At 44.0% G+C, this 27,766-nt stretch overlaps 1 protein-coding gene across 1 annotated transcript; it reads left to right on the forward strand.

Annotated features, from left to right (window-relative positions):
• Nucleotides 1-1,788: 1,788 nt before the first annotated feature.
• LOC130202987 (myelin transcription factor 1-like protein) lies at nt 1,789-26,288 on the forward strand. Its single transcript, XM_056428885.1, is given in 8 exon segments — nt 1,789-1,799; nt 1,867-1,938; nt 11,275-11,337; nt 16,464-16,927; nt 20,595-21,296; nt 22,111-22,554; nt 25,487-25,618; nt 26,254-26,288. Coding segments are annotated over 8 exon segments (1,923 nt in total).
• The last annotated feature ends 1,478 nt before the right edge of the window (nt 26,289-27,766 follow it).

The following is a 27,766-nucleotide window of genomic DNA, read 5'->3' on the forward strand; positions in this document are numbered from 1 at the left end:
CTTGTTTAACTTAAAGACACAGTACGTACGTTTAAAGGCTTGTTTAACTTAAAGACACAGTACGTACGTTTAAAGGCTTGTTTAACTTAAAGACACAGTACATACATTTAAAGGCGTGCTCGACTTAAAGACACAGTACGTACGTTTAAAGGCTTGTTTAACTTAAAGACACAGTACATACGTTTAAAGGCTTGTTTAACTTAAAGACACAGTACGTACATTTAAAGGCTTGTTTAACTTAAAGACACAGTACGTACGTTTAAAGGCGTGCTCGACTTAAAGACACAGTACGTATGTTTAAAGGCTTGTTTAACTTAAAGACACAGTACATACGTTTAAAGGCTTGTTTAACTTAAAGACACAGTACGTACGTTTAAAGGCGTGCTCGACTTAAAGACACAGTACGTACGTTTAAAGGTGTGTTGACTTAAAGACACAGTACATATGTTTAAAGGCGTGCTCGATTTAAAGACACAGTACGTACGTTTAAAGGTGTGCTTGACTTAAAGACACAGTACGTATGTTTAAAGGCTTGTTTAACTTAAAGACACAGTACGTACGTTTAAAGGTGTGCTCGACTTTAAGACACAGTACATATGTTTAAAGGTGTGCTGGATTTAAAGACACAGTACGTACGTTTAAAGGCTTGTTTACTTAAAGACACATTACGTATATTTTAAGGTGTGCTCGACTTTAAGACACAGTACATATGTTTAAAGGTGTGCTGGATTTAAAGACACAGTACGTACATTTAAAGGCTTGTTTACTTAAAGACACATTACGTATATTTTAAGGTGTGCTCGACTTAAAGACACAGTACGTATCTTTAAAGGTGCGTTTCTATTGTTTTTGCAGATCATGACTCTGGAAGACGGCCTCTGAAACTGTGTTTTGGTTTGAAAGACTCTTCCGCTGCAGGACGGGGCCACACTGAGCTGTGACCAGGTAACGTTACACTTTTACAACTCTTTTTTTGTTTTTTAATTATTTGAGCATCGATAAAGAAACTCAACAGTTTTTGCCCTTTTTCCTCCTCAGATGGAGGTGAATGTGGTTAAAAAACGGCATCGCACGCGATCCAAAGGAGTCCGAGGTATGAGCCGTTCATCCTGCTGTCTGCTCTCCTGTGTTCTCTCAATGTGAATACGCTACACCACATGCTAACATTGTACGTTCAAGCTTTTAGACCAGCGTTGTGTATTTATTTCCCGCCCAATCCCGCTCTACTGTGCAGATTATTTGAGGGATTGTCATGTGCTTTTCTACCCAGCGACAAGAGCACAGGCTGCATAGAAATATGAACGAATCGTATTCATGAATGAGCGCATTTAGCATCTTAGCTCGTTCCACCATGCTTCATGCTACACGGCGATACAGCAACATGCTTCCCCTTGTGTGGATGAAACATTGTTATTCAATTTCACTCATTCCAGTGCTAGTTAGCTCGCTGGCTAGTTCGATAATCCCACCATGCTTTCATGCTACACTGGTTGCAGAAATTGAGCGCACAAAGGAGATTCTTGTTGTTGCAAGAAATCTATTTTGGCTTTTAGGTTGAAGAAAATATCCCGTTTTAACTTGTCTCCTAGCATAACGGGCCGTACCGTTGAGGCAACGAGTACCGGCCAATCACAGCACAGGTAGTACTGGCCAATCACAGCACAGGAGGGCGGGACCAAGCTTGCTGGGTCTCCAATAGTTTCTCTGGAAGGAGCCCGTTGGCTTCAGCAGTATCGATGACGATGCTCTCACAGCACTGACGGAGGAACACATGCGTCGTTGGTGCCGATGTGCATCGTGTAAAACACGGTGAACAACAGGAAGTGGAGACTCAGAGTTCCTTCACAAACTTCACTTGACTTGAAGCGATGACGTGATTCTCTTTGTTGTGTCTCCGTCTGAAGCCGCCGTGGAAGCCGTGACTCAGGAGTTGTTCAGGTAGGAAAACACACGCCGGGGGGGGGGGGGGGGGATTCATCGTCTAATTAATTCACATCCCTCAGTGTGTCAAGGAAACAACGAGTTTAACTTTCTAACATTTTCCAAAAATATAACAAACAGATACAAACAAATAGAAGTCATTAATTGTTATTTTCGAGCAAAAATAGTAAATCGTAAGCTAGCAACTCGCTAAAGTACCTTCAAACCTTCACAGGAGGTTAAATTCCACCATGTGATTCAATACATATTTTATTTTGTAGAATTTTATGAACACTTTTAAAGTATTCCATAAAGTAAACAGGCCAGAAGCCATAAGGACCCAGCATGGGAAGAAATGTTTCTCAAGATCACCGCGACCTGTGTGTGTGTGTGTGTGTGTGTGTACATGTGTGTGTGTGTGTGTGTGTGTGTGTACATGTGTGTGTGTGTGTGTATGTGTGTGTGTACATGTGTGTGTACATGTGTGTGTGTGTGTGTGTGTACATGTGTGTGTGTGTGTGTGTACATATGTGTGTGTGTGTACATGTGTGTGTGTGTGTGTGTGTACATGTGTGTGTGTGTGTGTGTGTGTGTACATGTGTGTGTGTGTGTGTGTGTGTACATGTACATGTGTGTGTGTGTATGTGTGTGTACATGTGTGTGTGTGTGCTCCTGCTTCACTTCATCTCATTTAGTTAAACTGACAGCAGATTACGGTTGAACTCGGGTCAGCGCCTCACTGCAAACAAGATGGCCGCCTCGAGCGGAGGAAACCTCGGCAGTGGGGGGGGGGGGGGGCTAATCTGCAGAGATGAACACGTATAAATTAGTAGAAGAAGAAGAGAACAAAAGATTATAAACAGAAGCAGGAACTCCGTGAAGTTCTAATGTTCACTTCTTTGAAACTATTTTTATTCTCGACTTAAAATATTCTAAAGCTGCTTTCTAAAAACATGAAACTTATTTTTTTCATCATCATTTCATTCGACTGAAAGACACAGTACGTATATTTAAAGGCGTGTTGACTTAAAGACACAGTACGTATGTTTAAAGGCGTGTTGACTTAAAGACACAGTACGTATGTTTAAAGGCGTGTTGACTTAAAGACACAGTACGTATGTTTAAAGGTGTGTTGACTTAAAGACACAGTACGTATGTTTAAAGGCGTGTTGACTTAAAGACACAGTACGTATGTTTAAAGGTGTGTTGACTTAAAGACACAGTACGTATGTTTAAAGGCGTGTTGACTTAAAGACACAGTACGTATGTTTAAAGGCGTGTTGACTTAAAGACACAGTACGTATGTTTAAAGGTGTGTTGACTTAAAGACACAGTACGTATGTTTAAAGGCGTGTTGACTTAAAGACACAGTACGTATATTTAAAGGCGTGTTGACTTAAAGACACAGTACGTATGTTTAAAGGTGTGTTGACTTAAAGACACAGTACGTATGTTTAAAGGCATGTTGACTTAAAGACACAGTACGTATGTTTAAAGGTGTGTTGACTTAAAGACACAGTACGTATGTTTAAAGGTGTGTTGACTTAAAGACACAGTACGTATGTTTAAAGGTGTGTTGACTTAAAGACACAGTACGTATGTTTAAAGGTGTGTTGACTTAAAGACACAGTACGTATGTTTAAAGGTGTGTTGACTTAAAGACACAGTACGTATGTTTAAAGGTGTTGACTTAAAGACACAGTACGTATGTTTAAAGGTGTGTTGACTTAAAGACACAGTACGTATGTTTAAAGGTGTGTTGACTTAAAGACACAGTACGTATGTTTAAAGGTGTGTTGACTTAAAGACACAGTACGTATGTTTAAAGGTGTGTTGACTTAAAGACACAGTACGTATATTTAAAGGCGTGTTGACTTAAAGACACAGTACGTATGTTTAAAGGTGTGTTGACTTAAAGACACAGTACGTATGTTTAAAGGTGTGTTGACTTAAAGACACAGTACGTATGTTTAAAGGTGTGTTGACTTAAAGACACAGTACGTATGTTTAAAGGTGTGTTGACTTAAAGACACAGTACGTATGTTTAAAGGCGTGTTGACTTAAAGACACAGTACGTATGTTTAAAGGTGTGTTGACTTAAAGACACAGTACGTATGTTTAAAGGTGTGTTGACTTAAAGACACAGTACGTATGTTTAAAGGTGTGTTGACTTAAAGACACAGTACGTATGTTTAAAGGCGTGTTGACTTAAAGACACAGTACGTATGTTTAAAGGTGTGTTGACTTAAAGACACAGTACGTATGTTTAAAGGTGTGTTGACTTAAAGACACAGTACGTATGTTTAAAGGCGTGTTGACTTAAAGACACAGTACGTATGTTTAAAGGTGTGTTGACTTAAAGACACAGTACGTATGTTTAAAGGCGTGTTGACTTAAAGACACAGTACGTATGTTTAAAGGCGTGTTGACTTAAAGACACAGTACGTATGTTTAAAGGTGTGTTGACTTAAAGACACAGTACGTATGTTTAAAGGCGTGTTGACTTAAAGACACAGTACGTATGTTTAAAGGTGTGTTGACTTAAAGACACAGTACGTATGTTTAAAGGTGTGTTGACTTAAAGACACAGTACGTATGTTTAAAGGTGTGTTGACTTAAAGACACAGTACGTATGTTTAAAGGCGTGTTGACTTAAAGACACAGTACGTATGTTTAAAGGTGTGTTGACTTAAAGACACAGTACGTATGTTTAAAGGTGTGTTGACTTAAAGACACAGTACGTATGTTTAAAGGTGTGTTGACTTAAAGACACAGTACGTATGTTTAAAGGTGTGTTGACTTAAAGACACAGTACGTATGTTTAAAGGTGTGTTGACTTAAAGACACAGTACGTATGTTTAAAGGTGTGTTGACTTAAAGACACAGTACGTATGTTTAAAGGCGTGTTGACTTAAAGACACAGTACGTATGTTTAAAGGTGTGTTGACTTAAAGACACAGTACGTATGTTTAAAGGTGTGTTGACTTAAAGACACAGTACGTATGTTTAAAGGTGTGTTGACTTAAAGACACAGTACGTATGTTTAAAGGCGTGTTGACTTAAAGACACAGTACGTATATTTAAAGGTGTGTTGACTTAAAGACACAGTATGTATGTTTAAAGGTGTGTTGACTTAAAGACACAGTACGTATGTTTAAAGGCGTGTTGACTTAAAGACACAGTACGTATGTTTAAAGGTGTGTTGACTTAAAGACACAGTACGTATGTTTAAAGGTGTGTTGACTTAAAGACACAGTACGTATGTTTAAAGGCGTGTTGACTTAAAGACACAGTACGTATGTTTAAAGGCGTGTTGACTTAAAGACACAGTACGTATGTTTAAAGGTGTGTTGACTTAAAGACACAGTACGTATGTTTAAAGGTGTGTTGACTTAAAGACACAGTACGTATGTTTAAAGGCGTGTTGACTTAAAGACACAGTACGTATGTTTAAAGGTGTGTTGACTTAAAGACACAGTACGTATGTTTAAAGGTGTGTTGACTTAAAGACACAGTACGTATGTTTAAAGGTGTGTTGACTTAAAGACACAGTACGTATGTTTAAAGGCGTGTTGACTTAAAGACACAGTACGTATGTTTAAAGGTGTGTTGACTTAAAGACACAGTACGTATGTTTAAAGGCGTGTTGACTTAAAGACACAGTACGATGTTTAAAGGTGTGTTGTCTTAAAGACACAGTACGTATGTTTAAAGGTGTGTTGACTTAAAGACACAGTACGATTGTTTAAGGGTGTGTAGGCTTAAAGACACAGTAACGTATGTTTAAAGGCGTGTTGACTTAAAGACACAGTACGTATGTTTAAAGGTGTGTTGACTTAAAGACACAGTACGTATGTTTAAAGGTGTGTTGACTTAAAGACACAGTACGTATGTTTAAAGGTGTGTTGACTTAAAGACACAGTACGTATGTTTAAAGGTGTGTTGACTTAAAGACACAGTACGTATGTTTAAAGGTGTGTTGACTTAAAGACACAGTACGTATGTTTAAAGGTGTGTTGACTTAAAGACACAGTACGTATGTTTAAAGGTGTGTTGACTTAAAGACACAGTACGTATGTTTAAAGGTGTGTTGACTTAAAGACACAGTACGTATGTTTAAAGGTGTGTTGACTTAAAGACACAGTACGTATGTTTAAAGGCGTGTTGACTTAAAGACACAGTACGTATGTTTAAAGGTGTGTTGACTTAAAGACACAGTACGTATGTTTAAAGGTGTGTTGACTTAAGACACAGTACGTATGTTTAAAGGTGTGTTGACTTAAAGACACAGTACGTATGTTTAAAGGTGTGTTGACTTAAAGACACAGTACGTATGTTTAAAGGTGTGTTGACTTAAAGACACAGTACGTATGTTTAAAGGTGTGTTGACTTAAAGACACAGTACGTATGTTTAAAGGTGTGTTGACTTAAAGACACAGTACGTATGTTTAAAGGCGTGTTGACTTAAAGACACAGTACGTATGTTTAAAGGTGTGTTGACTTAAAGACACAGTACGTATGTTTAAAGGTGTGTTGACTTAAAGACACAGTACGTATGTTTAAAGGCGTGTTGACTTAAAGACACAGTACGTATGTTTAAAGGTGTGTTGACTTAAAGACACAGTACGTATGTTTAAAGGCGTGTTGACTTAAAGACACAGTACGTATGTTTAAAGGTGTGTTGACTTAAAGACACAGTACGTATGTTTAAAGGTGTGTTGACTTAAAGACACAGTACGATGTTTGAAGGCGTGTTGACTTAAAGACACAGTACGTATGTTTAAAGGTGTGTTGACTTAAAGACACAGTACGTATGTTTAAAGGTGTGTTGACTTAAAGACACAGTACGTATGTTTAAAGGCGTGTTGACTTAAAGACACAGTACGTATGTTTAAAGGTGTGTTGACTTAAAGACACAGTACGTATGTTTAAAGGTGTGTTGACTTAAAGACACAGTACGTATGTTTAAAGGTGTGTTGACTTAAAGACACAGTACGTATGTTTAAAGGTGTGTTGACTTAAAGACACAGTACATATGTTTAAAGGCGTGTTGACTTAAAGACACAGTACGTATGTTTAAAGGTGTGTTGACTTAAAGACACAGTACGATGTTTAAAGGCGTGTTGACTTAAAGACACAGTACGTATGTTTAAAGGTGTGTTGACTTAAAGACACAGTACGTATGTTTAAAGGCGTGTTGACTTAAAGACACAGTACGTATGTTTAAAGGTGTGTTGACTTAAAGACACAGTACGTATGTTTAAAGGTGTGTTGACTTAAAGACACAGTACGTATGTTTAAAGGTGTGTTGACTTAAAGACACAGTACGTATGTTTAAAGGTGTGTTGACTTAAAGACACAGTACGTATGTTTAAAGGCGTGTTGACTTAAAGACACAGTACGTATGTTTAAAGGTGTGTTGACTTAAAGACACAGTACGTATGTTTAAAGGTGTGTTGACTTAAAGACACAGTACGTATGTTTAAAGGTGTGTTGACTTAAAGACACAGTACGTATGTTTAAAGGTGTGTTGACTTAAAGACACAGTACGTATGTTTAAAGGCGTGTTGACTTAAAGACACAGTACGTATGTTTAAAGGTGTGTTGACTTAAAGACACAGTACGTATGTTTAAAGGTGTGTTGACTTAAAGACACAGTACGTATGTTTAAAGGCGTGTTGACTTAAAGACACAGTACGTATGTTTAAAGGTGTGTTGACTTAAAGACACAGTACGTATGTTTAAAGGCGTGTTGACTTAAAGACACAGTACGTATGTTTAAAGGTGTGTTGACTTAAAGACACAGTACGTATGTTTAAAGGTGTGTTGACTTAAAGACACAGTACGTATGTTTAAAGGTGTGTTGACTTAAAGACACAGTATATGTTTAAAGGTGTGTTGACTTAAAGACACAGTACGTATGTTTAAAGGTGTGTTGACTTAAAGACACAGTACGTATGTTTAAAGGCGTGTTGACTTAAAGACACAGTACGTATGTTTAAAGGCGTGTTGACTTAAAGACACAGTACGTATGTTTAAAGGCGTGTTGACTTAAAGACACAGCACGATGTTTAAAGGCGTGTTGACTTAAAGACACAGTACGTATGTTTAAAGGCGTGTTGACTTAAAGACACAGTACGTATGTTTAAAGGCGTGTTGACTGAAAGACACAGTACCTTTGTTTAAAGGCGTGTTGACTTAAAGACACAGTACGTATGTTTAAAGGCGTGTTGACTTAAAGACACAGTACGTATGTTTAAAGGCGTGTTGACTTAAAGACACAGTACGTATGTTTAAAGGCGGGTTGGCTTAAAGACACAGTACCGATGTTTAAAGGCGTGTTGACTTAAAGACACAGTACGTATGTTTAAAGGCGTGTTGACTTAAAGACACAGTACGTATGTTTAAAGGCGTGTTGACTTAAAGACACAGTACGTATGTTTAAAGGCGTGTTGACTTAAAGACACAGTACGTATGTTTAAAGGCGTGTTGACTTAAAGACACAGTACGTATATTTAAAGGCGTGTTGACTTAAAGACACAGTACGTATGTTTAAAGGCGTGTTGACTTAAAGACACAGTACGTATGTTTAAAGGCGTGTTGACTTAAAGACACAGTACGTATATTTAAAGGCGTGTTGACTTAAAGACACAGTACGTATATTTAAAGGCGTGTTGACTTAAAGACACAGTACGTATGTTTAAAGGCGTGTTGACTTAAAGACACAGTACGTATGTTTAAAGGCGTGTTGACTTAAAGACACAGTACGTATATTTAAAGGTGTGTTGACTTAAAGACACAGTACGTATGTTTAAAGGTGTGTTGACTTAAAGACACAGTACGTATGTTTAAAGGCGTGTTGACTTAAAGACACAGTACGTATGTTTAAAGGCGTGTTGACTTAAAGACACAGTACGTATGTTTAAAGGCGTGTTGACTGAAAGACACAGTACGTATGTTTAAAGGCGTGTTGACTTAAAGACACAGTACGTATATTTAAAGGCGTGTTGACTTAAAGACACAGTACGTATATTTAAAGGTGTGTTGACTTAAAGACACAGTACGTATGTTTAAAGGTGTGTTGACTTAAAGACACATTACCTTTGTTTAAAGGCGTGTTGACTTAAAGACACAGTACGTATATTTAAAGGTGTGTTGACTAAAGACACAGTACGTATATTTAAAGGTGTGTTGACTTAAAGACACAGTACGTATATTTAAAGGTGTTTTGACTTAAAGACACAGTACGTATATTTAAAGGTGTGTTGACTTAAAGACACAGTACGTATATTTAAAGGCGTGTTGACTTAAAGACACAGTACCTTTGTTTAAAGGCGTGTTGACTTAAAGACACAGTACCTTTGTTTAAAGGCGTGTTGACTTAAAGACACAGTACGTATATTTAAAGGTGTGTTGACTTAAAGACACAGTACGTATATTTAAAGGTGTGTTGACTTAAAGACACAGTACGTATATTTAAAGGTGTGTTGACTTAAAGACACAGTACGTATATTTAAAGGCGTGTTGACTTAAAGACACAGTACGTATATTTAAAGGTGTGTTGACTTAAAGACACAGTACGTATATTTAAAGGTGTGTTGACTTAAAGACACAGTACGTATATTTAAAGGCGTGTTGACTTAAAGACACAGTACCTTTGTTTAAAGTCGTGTTGACTTAAAGACACAGTACCTTTGTTTAAAGTCGTGTTGACTTAAAGACACAGTACCTTTGTTTAAAGGCGTGAAACTTACTGAGGGAAACATTCAGTTGCTTTGGAAACAAGTTTCTCTCCACGGAGAAAACAAACAAGCTGAAAGAAAAAGGATAAAAGCAACAGCTTATTGAGGTTACGGTTGCACTGATGCATCTTGGGAATTTTAAGCATGATTGGTGAGCACACACACACACACACACACACACACACACACACACAGAGCTGCGATCAATACCACAACACGATCAGTCTCCGCTCCAACACTGATTGATGAGCTGCCTCACCTTGAACGAACCGCCTCCTCTTCCTCCTTTTTCCTCCTCTCTTTCCTTCACATCAAGTTTTTGCTCCCTCTCCTCTTCCCCCTGTTCTTCTACCTCCTCTCTCTCCTCATTATGTTTTCCTCCTCCTCTTCTTCATCCTCTCTCCCCTTCTCTTTCTCTCCTCTACCTCCTGTTCTTCTTCCTCTCTCTCCTCATTATGGTTGAACTTCCTCTCCTCCTCATCCTCTTTTTTCCTCCTCTCTCTCTCCTCGTTATATTTTTTACTCCCTCTGCTCTTCCTCCTTTCTCTCTCCTCATCCCGTTTTTTTCTGTCCCTCCTCTTCCTCCTGTTTCCTTGTCTCTCACTCTCTTTCTCTTTCTCCCTTTCTCATTTTAACTCCCTTCCCATGTTCCTCCTTTTTTTTGTCTCTCTCTCCCTTTCTCTCATCATGTATTCATCCTCATTCTCGCAGCTTCATCTCCTTCTTCTTCATCCTCCTGCTCCTCCTCTTCTTCCTAGTTGCCGTTATTTCCCCTCTTCCTCTCACTTTCATGTCCATGCCTTCTTTCTCTTATCTTCCTCACCTCCTCCTCCTCCTCTCTCTGCACACGTGATGTCAAATCTTCACCTTTTTTTTATCACGGTGCAGTTCTCATTTTATTTTTCCAGTGAACAGGGTGTCGAGATCAGGTGACGTCGGGTGGAGCTGTTTGTGTGTGTGTGTGTGTGTGTGTGTGTGAGGGGGGGGTCAGAGGTCGTGTGTGTGTGTGTTGGCCGGTCTGCAGAGTGACTCAGAGCTCCAAATCTTACACGGAAAAACAAAAACAAAACCCTTAAACCTGAATGACTGTGTTGTGTTCAGGCCCTCGACAATATATATTAATTAATACATAATAATATTAATGCATATTAAACTCAATGCAATAACATGGACATGATAAGAGTTCGTGACACGCAACGGGAGATTATTTAAATACGATCGTTATGAGCGTTGTTTGTATTCATTAAAACAATCTGCCTCGTGAATATAGTTTATATTCATGTTTTCAGGCGTGGGCATATTTATATAATCTTTAAATAATAATCCAAAACTTCAATTAGTTTAGAAATTAAAAATCGTAACGAAATGCAACCGATTGGTTTCGTGTACGCGGAACTTTTTCTTTTTGGGACCGAACTTCCGTTAGAAAATAAAACTTTTCTCTCCTGGTTTTCTGATATTTGACACTTTCATTAATAAATAATACTAAATAATCCAGAAACACCGACAGATTCACATGTGGTAGTATTTCTACTTCCTACGTCCTACTTCCTGCTTCCTACTTCCTGCTTCCTACTTCCTGCTTCCTGACCAGCGTGTGTTTCCTCCCCAGCTGTCCCACTCCGGGCTGCGATGGCAGCGGTCACGTCAGCGGGAAGTACGCCCGACACCGCAGGTACGATTCCCCCGGCATGTTGCGCAATCAAGTCAAACATAAATCATTACCTTTGCATTGAAAATGCGGAATGTTATGATTTGATCGCCGTGTATTTATTTATTTATTTGTATGCGTGTTATTCGCATAACAAAAAAAGTTTTAAACCGAATCGCATGAAATTTGGTGGGATGATTGGTTATTATCCGGGGACCATTTGATTAGATTTTGGGATCGATCGGGACAAAGGTCAAGGTCATGAAAAGGTCAACATCTTCTTGAATCGCATGAAATTTGGTGGGATGATTGGTTATTATCCGGGGACCATTTGATTAGATTTTGGGATCAATCGGGTCAAAGGTCAAGGTAAAGGTCATGGATAGGTCAAAATCTTCTTTTTACCATAGCACGGTCATTTTTTATCCAATTGCCATGCAACTAATGCCAACATGTTCATAATTCAATGCCCAATCTTGTGATCTGCGAAGGTATGCGCTCTACCGAGTGCCCGTTCTAGTTGTGGATGTTTTTATGTGGAACTCACAAGATAAATATACAGAACATACAGTATAATCAAATTGTCAAAATATAATAGGATTTAATTATTATTTTTAATTTAAAAAAAATTTGACATTATTATTATGCTCTGGACCAGATTGTCGCTACACAGCTAATTATCATCTGTCATCCCTTAACAGACCATAATATACATAAAACAATAACAAACATAAAACAATAACAACATAAACAAAAACAAACATAGAACAATAACAACAATAAAACAACTGTGTGTGATTGGCTGGCTGGTCGGGGCTTCACACGAGTCGTCTTCTCATAACGAGCTCACGTCACGATCCAAAACCAATCAGACGGTCTGGAGATGTCAGACCGTCTTTTTAAACGTGGAAGATAAACCTGGAGGATCAGTTCAGGAATCTGCTGACGAGGAGGAGCGCTGTGATTGGCTCCCACACTAGGAGGAGCGCTGTGATTGGCTCCCACACTAGGAGGAGCGCTGTGATTGGCTCCCACACTAGGAGGAGCGCTGTGATTGGCTCCCACACGAGGCTCCGTCACATCGTCACCCTGCTGGGATCCATGACTTCTGGAGACACAGTGCGTGCTGCGCATGGGGGAGGGGGGGGGGGTCTCTTCCTCTCCTACCTTTCTTTGTCTCTCTCTCTTTCGCTCTGTCTCTCTCTTCCACCCTCTCTTTGTTTCTCTCTCACTCTTTCATTCCCCCTCATCCACCATCTCTTTCTCTCTCTCTCTCTCTTTCATCCCCCCGTCCCCTTCCCTCTCTCTCTCTCTGGAGGATGTCACCATGGCGACAGCACCGTGCGGATGCTGCAGTATGAGGACCAGGAGGGATGCAGCCTGTCTCCCATGGCAACCGCTACTATAGGATGTGAACATCGTGTCGCCCACACCCCCCCCCCCCGTACCCCCCCCCCCTCTATTTGTCTCACTGCCACCACCCAATGTCTTATATACCCCCCCCCCCCCTCTATCACACTGCAGCTGATATTTATGTCGCTTCACTCTGCTCATTTAAAAAAAAACTTGATAATATTTAAATATTCTTCTGCCGTCTGAGTTACTAATTTAAATTCCTCTTTTCATGACTGAAGAAGTGGAATGAAGTTGATCAGAATTGGATGAATTGAACGTTTCACTTCAGTGGTCCACCCTGATTAGAAAAGAAAAAACATTGATTAGAAAACACCCGTTTCTGATTGGCTGACAGGTGTCAGCCTCGAGCGCAGTCTAAATGAGAGCTCAAGGTATATTAAACTGCAGGTAACCATAGCAACAGGGCTGATGCTTCACCCTTTACCACACACTAAAAGTGTATTTTAAACACAGCCTCTATTTGTGGCATCGGTTTGGTGATAGTATGGAACTTTAAGAGACAATAATGCACTCCAGGTGTCCTCATAAAACAATAATGCACTATATATCATAGGAAAGACAGTAATAGACTCCAAGTGTCAATGTAGAGACATAAATGGACTTTATATAAACACGATAATGGACTGCAGGTGTCCTCATAGAGGTCATTATTGACAATAGAGCGCCTAGAGAGACAATGGGCTGTCCTTGTTGAGACAGTCGTGGACGTCCAGGTGTCGGAGGTTAAATTGGGCGAACAAAGCACTTATAGAGGCGAACAGAAACACAACAAACGAGCGTCACTGGCTGACGACACGACGTCTGCTGTCGACCAATCAGGACACACGTCCTCGTCCTCAAATATAAGGCAGACAAGACGAGTCGATCCGGTGAGTGATCCCCTCTGCTGAGTGAGGCTGCAGCGGATCACTTTAGTCTGGGGAGAAAATGTGACATGTGACCCCCCCCCCCACCCCCTCACATCGCTCTCTCTCTCTCGCTCCACATAATTACCATGCATAGTCTCTCGCCCTTGTCTGCAGCATTCCCTCGTTTCTGATCTGCTTTAATTACCACGAGAATTTTAATTGGCGGGAGACAGCAAGGTGGCTGAGGTCACACGCACACACACACACACACACACACACACACACACACACACACACACACACACACACACACACACACACACACACACACACACACACACACACACACACACAGACACAGACAAGCTATAAGGTAAAGATGGAGGGTTCATTCGAGGAGATGTGTGTGTCTGTGTGTGTGTGTCTGTGTGTGTGCGTTATCTTGATGGAGCGTACGACGTGGTGTTATGTGGTGAATGAAAATGATGTAACCACCGTTTCTTCTCTCTCTCTCTCTCTCTCACTCTCTCTCTCACTCTCTCTCTCTCTCACTCTCTCTCCCTCTCTCTCTCTCTCTCACTCTCTCTCTCTCTCACTCTCTCTCCCTCTCTCTCTCTCTCTCACTCTCTCTCCCTCTCTCTCACTATCTCTCTCTCACTCTCTCACTCTCTCTCTCTCTCTCTCTCTCTCTCTCTCTCTCACTATCTCTCTCTCTCTCTCTCTCTCACTCTCTCTCTCTCTCTCTCTCTCTCTCACTATCTCTCCCTCTCTCACTCTCTCTCTCTCTCTCTCTCTCTCTCTCTCTCTCTCTCTCTCTCACTATCTCTCTCTCCCTCTCTCTCTCTCTCTCTCTCTCTCTCTCTCTCTCTCTCTCTCACTATCTCTCTCTCCCTCTCTCTCTCTCACTATCTCTCTCTCTCTCTCACTCTCTCTCTCTCTCTCTCTCTCTCTCTCTCTCTCTCTCTCTCTCTCTCTCTCTCCTCTCTCTCTCTCTCTCTCTCTCACTATCTCTCTCTCTCTCTCACTCTCTCTCTCTCTCTCTCTCTCTCTCTCTCCAATTCCAAATGATTAATCTGTCTTTATTTCTGGATTACTAAACAGCGAACACATTAATGTAATTGATTAGATTATAGGAAATGTTATATCTGTCTTTTTATGAACACATTTTCTTATTAATATAATGTAAACAAATACATTTCCCCCCTTTTATTTCCTTTTTAATTGATATTTACTGAGGCGACACTGAACACCTCAGACTTTTTTGCCTTTTTTCTAACTGAAATCATATTCCTACCAAACAATACAAAGAGCAGCACGTCCACAAACAGAGTTCTCTCAAAGCGGACCGTCTTGTTTGTCTCTGTTTTCCGAGTGGTGGCGTTCCACAGGGCTCAATGTGAGGGCCTCCGGCATTTGCAGCCACTTAAGTCAAATTCTCTGAAAGCATCTGTTTTTCTACAAATGTGAAGATGATAATCCTGTAATTAAGGTAACTTTAGTCTGTTTATTGGCTTTATCTTCTCTTTTTATCTGGCTTTGGAAAAACAAAAGTCCACACAACACCGGGGAGCTCGGCATTTTGGGCCTTATCGTCGTAACATGATCCACGACTACTTTCTACTACTTTTTTTTTACCAAAACAAGACTTTGTGGCTCCTGTAAACGTGAAAATAGGAGCTTCACTGTACAGTTGAGTTCCTCTCAGGAATGTTCTGGAGGCGACTGGTGATCCATGTGGAGGCAGCTCAGAACCAGGATGATAATAATTGGCACTAAAAGAAAAAAGTAATTGTTGTAACGACTAAATGTTATTTTTATTTATTCCGTGCCACGCCGCGTTCTCAGCGTCGCCTCCTCAGGAACACGAAGCAATCTCTTTCATATGGAAATAGACTTAATTGATTTCCTAAAATCCTCATTATAGCCGTGTATAATTGTGCTTGCTGTTTTAGAGCAATTAAAACAGAATTCCTCCAACAGTTAATGACTATTATGGGATTTGCGTAATTGAGGCCCTGGTTGAATAAGCTTTGGGTGATTTTATTTTTTTGAGGCTGATTCTCCTCCTCATCCACTCCAGGGTCTTAACACTTGGACCACATCAGAGGGAGTCCTGGTCCTGGCACTGGTCCTGGTCCTGGTCCTGGTCCCGGTCCTGGTCCTGGTCCTGGTCCTGGTCCTGGTCCCGGTCCTGGTCCTGGTCCCGGTCCTGGTCCTGGTCCCGGTCCTGGTCCTGGTCCTGGTTCTGGTCCTGGTCCTGGTCCCGGTCCAGCTCCTGGTCCCGCTCCTGGTCCTGGTCCCAGTCCTGGTCCTGGTCTTCCCTCCAGATTATAACAATACATTTTGACCTTTTTCACTATTTATGTGCAGACAAGCTTTTCTCTTTGATCTTTAAAACAACAGAAAGACATTTAATTTATTACATTTCGGTCGGTTAATGTTGTTAAAGTTAAAGGCTAAAAATAGAAACATCAAAGTCAGACATTTCTATTGTTTTTACTTTCATACTGTTTGTTGATCTCGACGGTTATCGGCTTTATGTACTCGTGAAAGTATTTAGGGGTCATAAAATATATATGGTTAAGTGTTTTAATCAGAAACGACACCAATTTATTTGCAAGCATTATAAATTAAATTGCGCAAGAGAGGAGGCATGGCTCCTCCCAGTTACAGCCTCCACCGACCAATCAGAGGAGAGGAAACAAGGCACGGTGGAATATGAGGCGCTTCTCTGTTGCAGTTAATGATCAGAAGGAAGACATTCGGGTTCATAGCAGAGCGGCGTGAGGCGGCTCCTACTCCTCCTCGCGGAGGTCGCGGAGGTCAAGTAGCACGCGAGGAGAGAAACCGAGATGGCCGCTGACGGCGTGCGTGGTGTCCCCGCAGCGTCTACGGCTGCCCGCTCGCCAAGAAGAGGAAGGCTCTGGAGAAACAACCGCCGGAGCCGGCCAACAAGAGGAGGCCCTCCGGCGCCGCGGGGGAGGGGCCGCCGGAGGCCGCCGCCCACAACCGCTACGGGAACGGAGCCGCCGCGAAGGTGGCGGCGGGAGGGAAGGAGCGAGGGGAGGTAGCGGAGGAGGACGAGGAGGAGGACGAGGAGACGGAGAGGGAAGGCGACGAAGATGGGGACGTGGAGGACGAGTTCTCGGAGGACGACGAGGAGCAGGGGGAGGAGGAGGAGGAGGAGGAGCGAACGGGCGCGACAATGAAAAGACGGCGGGTGGAGGAAGAGGAGGAGGAGGAGGAGGACGAGGAGGAGGGGATGTATGAGGAGGAGGAAGAAGTGGAGGATGGTGACGACGAGGAGGACGATGAGGATGACGAAGAGGAGGAGCAGCATCGTCAGCGTGGTGAGTTAACATTACTCACTTAAATGTCTCCTTGTTTAGTGGCCTAACTCCTTGTTTAGTGGCCTAACTCCTTGTTTAGTGGCCTAACTCCTGGTTTAGTGGCCTAACTCCTTGTTTAGTGGCCTAACTCCTTGTTTAGTGGCCTAACTCCTTGTTTAGTGGCCTAACTCCTTGTTTAGTGACCTAACTCCTGGTTTAGTGACCTAACTCCTGGTTTAGTGACCTAACTCCTTGTTTAGTGGCCTAACTCCTGGTTTAGTGACCTAACTCCTGGTTTAGTGACCTAACTCCTTGTTTAGTGGCCTAACTCCTGGTTTAGTGACCTAACTCCTTGTTTAGTGGCCTAACTCCTGGTTTAGTGACCTAACTCCTTGTTTAGTGGCCTAACTCCTTGTTTAGTGGCCTAACTCCTTGTTTAGTGACCTAACTCCTTGTTTAGTGGCCTAACTCCTTGTTTAGTGACCTAACTCCTGGTTTAGTGGCCTAACTCCTGGTTTAGTGACCTAACTCCTGGTTTATTGGCCTAACTCCTTGTTTAGTGGCCTAACTCCTGGTTTAGTGGCCTAACTCCTGGTTTAGTGACCTAACTCCTGGTTTAGTGGCCTAACTCCTGGTTTAGTGACCTAACTCCTTGTTTAGTGGCCTAACTCCTTGTTTAGTGGCCTAACTCCTGGTTTAGTGGCCTAACTCCTGGTTTAGTGACCTAACTCCTGGTTTAGTGGCCTAACTCCTTGTTTAGTGGCCTAACTCCTGGTTTAGTGACCTAACTCCTGGTTTAGTGGCCTAACTCCTTGTTTAGTGGCCTAACTCCTGGTTTAGTGGCCTACATCCTGGTTTAGTGGCCTAACTCCTTGTTTAGTGGCCTAACTCCTTGTTTAGTGGCCTAACTCCTGGTTTAGTGGCCTAACTCCTGGTTTAGTGGCCTAACACCTTGTTGAGTGGCCTAACTCCTTGTTTAGTGGCCTAACTGCTTGTTTAGTGGCCTAACTCCTGGTTTAGTGGCCTAACTCCTTGTTTAGTGGCCTAACTCCTGGTTTAGGAGAGAAAAGAGAGGAGAAAGGAGAGGGAACACGGAGAGAGGAGAGAGGAGAGAGGAGAGTCTATGAGCCGTGGTCGACCAGATGCTCTGCGCTCCCTCCCTCCCTCCCTCCCTTCCTCCCTCTTGTCCTCAATCGCTTCTGACAGCGCTTCACGAATAATCGGTATAGGAGCTCTGCTGAGTTATTAACTCCCACCCTTCCTCCTCCTCCTCCTCCTCCTCCTCCTCCTCCCCGTCCCCATTTGCCTCCTGGTCTTGGCGGACGCGTGACACGCTCTATCTCTCTTTCTCTCTCTCTCTCCCTCTCTCTCTCCGCCTCGACTTTTCCTCCCGAGAATATTTATGGCATCCCGTATCGGAGCCCCTCCTCCCCAGCTCTCCTCCTCCCCTCCTCTCCTCCCCTCCTCTCCTCCTCCCCTCCTCCCCTCTTCCCGTCTCCTCTGCTCTCATTCGCCCGTTCTCCGTCACCCATCATCCATAGCGAGCGCTTCGCTTAGCGCCGCTCTGTCGTTCACGAGAGTAAACAGAGGAGGAGCTCATCGGCCGGGAGGAGGAGAAGCTCCAGTTTCAGTCTGAGGGTGTTTCAGCCTGAGGGTGTTTCAGTGTGAGGGTGTTTCAGTCTGAGGGTGTTTCAGTGTGAGGGTGTTTCAGGGTGAGGGTGTTTCAGTGTGAGGGTGTTTCAGCCTGAGGGTGTTTCAGTGTGAGGGTGTTTCAGTCTGAGGGTATTTCAGCCTGAGGGTGTTTCAGTGTGAAGGTGTTTCAGTCTGAGGGTGGTTCAGGGTGAGGGTGTTTCAGTGTGAAGGTGTTTCAGCCTGAGGGTGTTTCAGTCTGAGGGTGTTTCAGCCTGAGGGTGTTTCAGGGTTGGGTGTTTCAGTGTGAGGGTATTTCAGTGTGAGGGTGTTTCAGTGTGAGGGTGTTTCAGGGTGAGGGTGTTTCAGTCTGAGGGTGTTTCAGGGTGAGGGTGTTTCAGTCTGAGGGTGTTTCAGGGTGAGGGTGTTTCAGTCTGGGGGTGTTTCAGGGTGAGGGTGTTTCAGTGTGAGGGTGTTTCAGGGTGAGGGTGTTTCAGTGTGAGGGTGTTTCAGTCTGAGGGTGTTTCAGTGTGAGGGTGTTTCAGGGTGAGGGTGTTTCAGTGTGAGGGTGTTTCAGGGTGAGGGTGTTTCAGTCTGAGGCTGTTTCAGGGTGAGGGTGTTTCAGTGTGAGGGTGTTTCAGGGTGAGGGTGTTTCAGTGTGAGGGTGTTTCAGTCTGAGGGTGTTTCAGGGTGAGGGTGTTTCAGTGTGAGGGTGTTTCAGTCTAAGGGTGTTTCAGGGTGAGGGTGTTTCAGCCTGAGGGTGTTTCAGTGTGAGGGTGTTTTTTTCCATTTCTTTTTTTTCAGTGTGAGGGTGTTTCAGTGTGTGGGTGTTTCAGTGTGAGGGTGTTTCAGTGTGGGGGTGTTTCAGCCTGAGGGTGTTTCGGGGTGAGGGTGTTTCAGTGTGAAGTTGTTTCAGCCTGAGGGTGTTTCAGTCTGAGGGTGTTTCAGCCTGAGGGTGTTTCAGGGTGAGGGTGTTTCAGTGTGAGGGTGTTTCAGTCTGAGGGTGTTTCAGTGTGAGGGTATTTCAGTGTGAGGGTGTTTCAGTGTGAGGGTGTTTCAGGGTGAGGGTGTTTCAGTGTAAGGGTGTTTCAGGGTGAGGGTGTTTCAGTGTGAGGGTGTTTCAGTCTGAGGGTGTTTCAGTGTGAGGGTGTTTCAGTCTAAGGGTGTTTCAGGGTGAGGGTGTTTCAGTGTGAGGGTGTTTCAGCCTGAGGGTGTTTCAGTGTGAGGGTGTTTCAGTCTGAGGGTGTTTCAGCGTGAGGGTGTTTCAGTCTGAGGGTGTTTCAGGGTGAGGGTGTTTCAGTGTGAGGGTGTTTCAGTCTAAGGGTGTTTCAGGGTGAGGGTGTTTCAGTCTGAGGGTGTTTCAGGGTGAGGGTGTTTCAGTGTGAGGGTGTTTCAGTGTAAGGGTGTTTCAGGGTGAGGGTGTTTCAGTGTGAGGGTGTTTCAGTCTGAGGGTGTTTCAGGGTGAGGGTGTTTCAGTGTGAGGGTGTTTCAGGGTGAGGGTGTTTCAGTGTGAGGGTGTTTCAGTGTGAGGGTGTTTCAGTCTGAGGGTGTTTCAGGGTGAGGGTGTTTCAGTGTGAGGGTGTTTCAGTGTGAGGGTGTTTCAGTGTGAGGGTGTTTCAGTCTGAGGGTGTTTCAGCGTGAGGGTGTTTCAGTCTGAGGGTGTTTCAGGGTGAGGGTGTTTCAGTGTGAGGGTGTTTCAGTCTAAGGGTGTTTCAGGGTGAGGGTGTTTCAGTCTGAGGGTGTTTCAGGGTGAGGGTGTTTCAGTGTGAGGGTGTTTCAGTGTAAGGGTGTTTCAGGGTGAGGGTGTTTCAGTGTGAGGGTGTTTCAGGGTGAGGGTGTTTCAGTGTGAGGGTGTTTCAGTCTAAGGGTGTTTCAGGGTGAGGGTGTTTCAGTGTGAGGGTGTTTCAGCCTGAGGGTGTTTCAGTGTGAGGGTGTTTCAGTCTGAGGGTGTTTCAGCGTGAGGGTGTTTCAGATCGTTATTCAGATGAATCCTTTGTGTTCCTTCATGTGAAGTTGTTTTGCGTGCGGACGTCTGAGCGTTGTGTTTCTCTCTCTCCAGTCGAGATTCACTACAAACCCGGCGGACAATCGAAGCTCCTTCCGATCCAGAAGGACAACAACAACAACAACAACCACGCCCACGGCGCCATCGGCGTGGGCGTCGCCGGAGAGGACTGCGAGAACTACGACGAGCTGGTCGCCAAGTCGCTGCTCAACCTGGGGAAGATCGCCGACGACGCCGCCTACCAGGCCATGACCGAGTCCGAGATGAACAGCAACTCGTCCAACAGCGGCGGCGAGGACGAGGACGAGGATGACGAGGAGTACGGCGGCGGCGGGCGCCGCGGACGCCGGAAGGGCGGGCTGAGCGTGGACCTGGACAGCGACGTGGTCCGCGAGACGGTGGACTCCCTGAAGCTCCTGGCGCAGGGACACGGCGCCATGCTGCCCGAGGACGGCTACCCGGAGGGCGCCATGCTGGACGACATCGCCCACGCCAACGGGCGGGCCGGCGGGGGGGGGAGGGGCCGGGCGGGGGAGAGCGAGGAGGAGGTGTGCCTCAGCAGCCTGGAGTGCCTGAGGAACCAGTGCTTCGATCTGGCTCGCAAACTCAGCGAGACGCAGGCGTGCGACCACCCGGCGCTCCACGCGCTGCACCACCAGCTGCAGATGCCAACGGACCACCAGGGGGCGCACCACCTCAACAGGTACGGCACATCAAAGGCATGACCCGTATGAGCAGAACGACCCAATGGACCGCGTGATGTCACAGTCAACTGCTTTAAAACTAGAAATCACTCACCTGACCACCAGGGGGCGACTCCTCTGGTTGTATAGAAGTCAATGCTTCATGTGTTAAAGCTGCATTCTCTCTCCTGACCACCAGAGGGCGACTCCTCTGGTTGTATAGAAGTCAATGCTTCATGTGTTAAAGCTGCATTCTCTCTCCTGACCACCAGAGGGCAACTCCTCTGGTTGTATAGAAGTCTATGCTTCATGTGTTAAAGCTGCGTTCTCTCTCCTGACCACCAGGGGGTGACTCCTCTGGTTGTATAGAAGTCTATGCTTCACATGTTAAAGCTGCATTCTCTCTCCTGACCACCAGGGGGCGACTCCTCTGGTTGTATAGAAGCAGAGACCATAAAGCAGTGGTCTGAAATCTCTTCACGTCAGTGGATATTTTAGACCAACCTTCTTTTGTTTATAACGCATTCAATACTTAACGTTAAAGACAATAATAACTCCATGAAGGCGAGATATTAATTTACAGATATTAAGCATCTCTCCTCGTGATCGAGGAGTTTGTTTTCTGGCATTTTGCCGTCTCCAGTCTTTGTCTTTCTGATTCTTCACAGTCCAGTTTTCTTTGTACGCCCTCCGGTGTTTTCGGAGAATAATGCAATAAACGCCTCTGTGCATGCTGGGAGATGCCATCTGTGGAGAAGATGCTCTCGCCACATGACAATCTGGGGGGCGAGGTTTTATTCAGGATTCAAGAAATCTCTGCCAGAGTCCCGAGGAGTGGCGTTGTTGGTGTGAATAGTGAAAGTGAAGGTTTCGGCGGCGGCGCTAAGCTTCCCCGCTCTGCCTCAGGTACGACAGCTGCCAGCAGAGCGCCCAGGAGGAGCAGCGCTCTCTGGAGCGCAGCTACTCCGACATGGTGAACCTGATGAAGCTGGAGGAGCAGCTGAGCCCGGCGGCGTCGCGGGGCTACCCCACCAGCTGCAGCCAGGAGGGCGACGAGGACACCACGTCGGTGGCGTCCGACCGCTCGGACGAGACCTTCGACATGGCCAAGGGGAACCTGTCGCTGCTGGAGAAGGCCATCGCCATGGAGTCGGAGAGGGCCAAGGTCACGAGGGACCGCGTGGCCCCGGAGCACCCGCCGCCCCGCCGGGACAACCACCACCACCACCACCGGGGCCACGGCGAGCACGGCTCCCGGCTGAGCTGCGCCGGCGAGGAGCGCAAGTCCAGGATGCACCACGACGGGCTGAAGAGGGCGTACTACCCCAAAGGTGAGCGGGGAAAACCGACTTACACACGTCGAGATATCAGTTACACGACCTTCAGAAGGCTGGGGTCAGGTAGGAATGCCCTGATAGCTCGCTAACTTAGCTAGCTCGCTAACTTAGCTAGCTCGCTAACTTAGCTAGCTCGCTAACTTAGCGACGGTCCAGATGTGACGATACCTGACGTGTTTTTATTCTCGTCAGCCTGGAGAAAGGAAACGAGCTCGTCTCGTCTCTGTGGCGAGGTCGACCTCGTAGGAAACCCTCGGCGTCGCGGCGTCAGAGCGCCGCCACTGAAGCTGCCTTCAGCTGCGCGCAGTCGGCCATTTCATATTTACACTTCATAAGGACTTGTGCGAAATGTGATTTTAAAAGGCCGAACATGTTACGTGTGTATATGTGTGTATTACATGTGTGTATTACATGTGTGTATTACTTGTGTGTATTTCATGGCACATATGAAGCGAGAGAGAAGTGGAGGAGCAGGACTCTTCAGGCCATCCTCACACGTGATAGGTCGAAAGTGACATCGCCGTACACGACCGTTCAAAAGTCTGGAGTCACGTAGAAATGTCCTTATTGTTCAAAGTAAAGCACGGCTTTTATCAATGAAGATAACATTACATGAATCATAAATACTTTCCCCATATTTAATGTGGAGATGACTATTCTCTGGTGTTTAGTCTCTACATAGTGTGTAGAGGCCCATCTCCAGTGTTCTCATGGTACATTGTGTTATCGCCTTAGAAGACGAGCGGAGGGGTAGAAAACCCTTTAAGCCCTTTTGATGTGAGCGCAGCTGAAAACAGTTATGCTGGTGAGAGAAGCTCTAAAACTGGCCTTCCTTTGAGCCACAAGAAGAACTACATTAATACTTACTATAAGCATCATTATTTATAACCTCCTCAGTCTATTGATGAATAAAAGTTTGAGTTTTCATGTAAAACACCAGATTGTCTCGTGACTCCAAACTTCTAACCGAGTCGCTCGGTGAACATTTTGTCTCCGTTCTGATATTTTACTCTGAAGGTAAAACTTTTGTCTGGGAGGTTTTTTTTCTTCCTTTTTTTATTTTTATGCCAGGACTATTTTTACCTCGACGACGGCTGGACGCCCAGAGGCAGATTGAGTTCAGCCAGTCGTGTGTGTGTGTGTGTGTGCGTGTGTAGCTAAAAGAAATGTGTTGCAATACCAGTAAGTCATAAACTGTATTCAGATATTTTACATTTTAACCGCATTTTAATCGTGTTTTCCTGCTAATTGTTCCTCTTTGCATCACGCGTCACGCGTGATGCAAAGAGGAACAATTAGCAGGAAAACACGGCCGACCTCTCGATCTGACCCCAGGTCAGCGAGGAGGGCGTTTAGCTCTCGTTGTAACTCTCCGCACTGCAGCAGCCACCGGCGATCAGCCGTGGCCGGATAACAACCCTCATAACTGTAGAACTTTAACGACCTCTCTGACCCCTCGGCTCTCCGCTGTGAATCCCTCCGTCGCTCACGGCCGGCGGGGCGTTAACGGGCGCCGGGGAGCGACGCCGTTTCTTTTCTTTAAGACGCTCGGTTTCCGTCTGACAGCAGCTTATGTTGTTAAAACAGCCCTCAGACGGCCGGTCGGACATGAGTAATGACGATGTCTGCAGGACGCTAGCCGCGGCCTACTTTCTCTAAACCCCCCCCCCCCATCGGCATTCGTTAGCGCAGAGGACGACGAGGCGGCGGCTGATCCTCAAATAATGACAAACTTTTTTTTTAGTGATATTTCATTTATATATATATATATATAAATGAAATTTCAACCAAAAAAATTATTTTCATTATTTGAGGAAAATATATTTGAATAAAATATTTTCTAATTCATAATTTTTTTCTAAATTAATATATTTGGATATATATATATCCAAATATATTAATTTTAAAAAATGAATGAATTAAAAAATATTTTATTCAAATATTTTATTATTACATTTTTGATACATTTCGATGTATATATATATATATGTATATATATATATATAAATATTAATATATATACATATCAAAATTCTTGATACATTTAAAAAAAAAGAAATATTTGGATAAATATGATCCTCAAATCCACAACATCGGCAACGCCAAACACTTTATTTATTTTTTATTTCAGGAGCCGCAGGAGACGAAAGTTTAGGTTCACCAGACAGTTTGGTGTTTTCCATTAAACTCACACTTATATTTATCAAATTAATTGCTAAATTAATATAAAAAATGGAAAAAAACTCCCAGACAAAAGTTGTACCTTCAGAGTAAAATATCAGAATGAAGACAATCACAAGACAACCTCGTGTACGGCGATGTCACTTTCGACCTATCACGTGTGAGGATGGCCTGAAGAGTCCTGCTCCTCCACTTCTCTCTCGCTTCATATGTGCCATGAAATACACACAAGTAATACACACATGTAATACACACATATACACACGTAACATGTTCGGCCTTTTAAAATCACATTTCGCACAAGTCCTTATGAAGTGTAAATATGAAATGGCCGACTGCGCGCAGCTGAAGGCAGCTTCAGTGGCGGCGCTCTGACGCCGCGACGCCGAGGGTTTCCTACGAGGTCGACCTCGCCACAGAGACGAGACAAACTCGTTTCCTTTCTCCAGGCTGACGAGAATAAAAACACGTCAGGTATCGTCACATCTGGACCGTCGCTAAGTTAGCGAGCTAGCTAAGTTAGCGAGCTACGCTAGCGGCCGCGTTGGTGACTGGCATCGTGCCAAATGAGAGAAATATTCCACAAACTGCGTCTCAGAGGGCGGCCTCTTCCTCGTCGCGGACCAACTCCTCACGTGTGATTCCCTGAACCATCGTAGACCTCGACTTCATCTTGAGGCCACACACACACACACACACACACACACACATCTTGTTTCTGTGTTCCGTCCCCCGTCCTCTCCAGACTCGTCCCGGGGGGAGAAGAAGGAGAGCAAGTGTCCGACGCCGGGCTGCGACCAGCCGCGTCACGGGGTCTGTTGTACCAGCCACCGGCAGCGTGCCGGGGGCCCCCTGGCTGACCGGGTCCCGCCTGAGAGTAGGTCCTAGTGCCTGGATGTTTACGTCACTCACACACACACTCACACACTCACACACCCACTCACACACACACACTCACACACACACACACCCACACACACACACACTCACACACACTCACACACACTCACACACACGCACACTCACACACACACTCACACACGCTCACACACTCACACTCACACACACACACTCACACACACACACACTCACACACACTCACACACACACACACACACTCACACACTCACACACTCACATACACACACACACACACACGGCTTCAAACACAACAAGTCATTCACTTCCAGTCGATCATTTCTCGAAGGTAAATTAACGTTAAATTAATATAAATATAATGATAAATAAAACCTCTTCGGTCTCCTTCCGGAGGTGAATGTCCTGGTCACCTCCGGATGACATCACTTCCTGAAGGACCTCCGGATGACATCACTTCCTGAAGGACCTCTGGATGCTATCGGACTTTTGGGATCATCTAACATTTATTTAGGGAATAAGACTTAAAGAATGACGTGAAATGACTTGTTGGCGTTGAGTAGCGGCGGCATGTCCACGTCGAGCATGAAGGCCACACGGGTCCTTGTCTCTGTGTTGTGGTTCTCCTGGTTTCAGACAGACCCGGACTAAAGAGGACTAACGAGAACTAAAGAGGACTAACGAGAACTAAAGAGGACTAACGAGAACTAAAGAGGACTAACGAGAACTAAAGAGGACTTTAGAGGACTAAAGAGAACTAAAGAGGACTAAAGAGAACTAAAGAGAACTAAACAGGACTAGAGAGAACTAAAGAGGACCAAAGAGGACTAAAGAGGACTAGAGAGAACTAAAGAGGACCAAAGAGGACTAACGAGAACTAAAGAGGACTTTAGAGGACTAAAGAGAACTAAAGAGGACTAGAGAGAACTAAAGAGGACTAAAGAGGACGAGAGAGAACTAAAGAGGACCAAAGAGGACTAACGAGAACTAAAGAGGACTTTAGAGGACTAAAGAGAACTAAAGAGGACTAGAGAGAACTAAAGAGGACCAAAGAGGACTCTAGAGAACTAAAGAGGACTCTAGAGAACTAAAGAGGACTATAGAGAACTAAAGAGGACTAAAGAGGACTTTCGTGGTTTCTGCACAAACTGATCTGAAAAGTTGTTTTCCTTTAGTTATCGTGTCCTCCTTTCCTTTGGTCATCGTTATCGTGTCCTCCTTTCCTTTCCTTTCCTCCGTCCTCATCACACCTGCCTGACGTCTGGTTTCCGTGGCGCTGACGCATGAACCAATCAGCTCGCTGCTCCTCCGGCTGCATGAGACCCAGAGCTGCTTCCATCTCGCTCCCTGGAGGAGACGCAGGACTCGAGAGGAAGGAGAACACCCCGAATACTTTAATAATGACACATGATTCAAACCAAGAAATACAACAATAGCAATTGTTTAAATATATTTTAATACATCAAAAAATATATATATATATTTTAGATTTCTATATATATATCAAAATATATAAAAAAATCTTTGATACATTTTGTATGTATAAAAGATTTAGATTTTATATATATATATCAAATGTATAAAATAAATAAATTGTAAAATGTCTTAAAAAATATATTTATCCAAATATATATTTTTAAATACATTTAGATGTATATACATATACACATTCTTGATACATTTAAAAAAAAAAATATTTGGATAAATATTTTTATTACATATATATATATATGTAATATATTTTTTATCAGCTGCATTTGAACAAGTACTGATATTTAAAGTAACTATCATGATTTATATTTATGTGACAAATAAAACCAAACAAAGTAAATTCCCCAGAAGTTAAACTTTATTAACGTGATCAGGACACCAGTGACATCACTTCCTGTTTCAGAGCTTTATCATCACGATGTGTTTTAAATCCGTTGTTTTGATTGTTTTTAGAGATGAAAAGAAACGAAACGTTCAAATACGCTGGAAAGAATCCGGAAAATAAGAACACAGTCGACGAGTGTCACGCCGTCCCTCCACCACCTGCACCACCAGCATGACCCCGCCTCCATATAACCCCGCCTCCACGTGACCCCACCTCCACATGACCCCGCCTCCACGTGACCCCGCCTCCATATAACCCCGCCTCCATGTGACC

This window comes from Pseudoliparis swirei, chromosome 12 (genome assembly GCF_029220125.1).
Source record: "Pseudoliparis swirei isolate HS2019 ecotype Mariana Trench chromosome 12, NWPU_hadal_v1, whole genome shotgun sequence".
Classification (NCBI taxonomy): domain Eukaryota; kingdom Metazoa; phylum Chordata; class Actinopteri; order Perciformes; family Liparidae; genus Pseudoliparis; species Pseudoliparis swirei.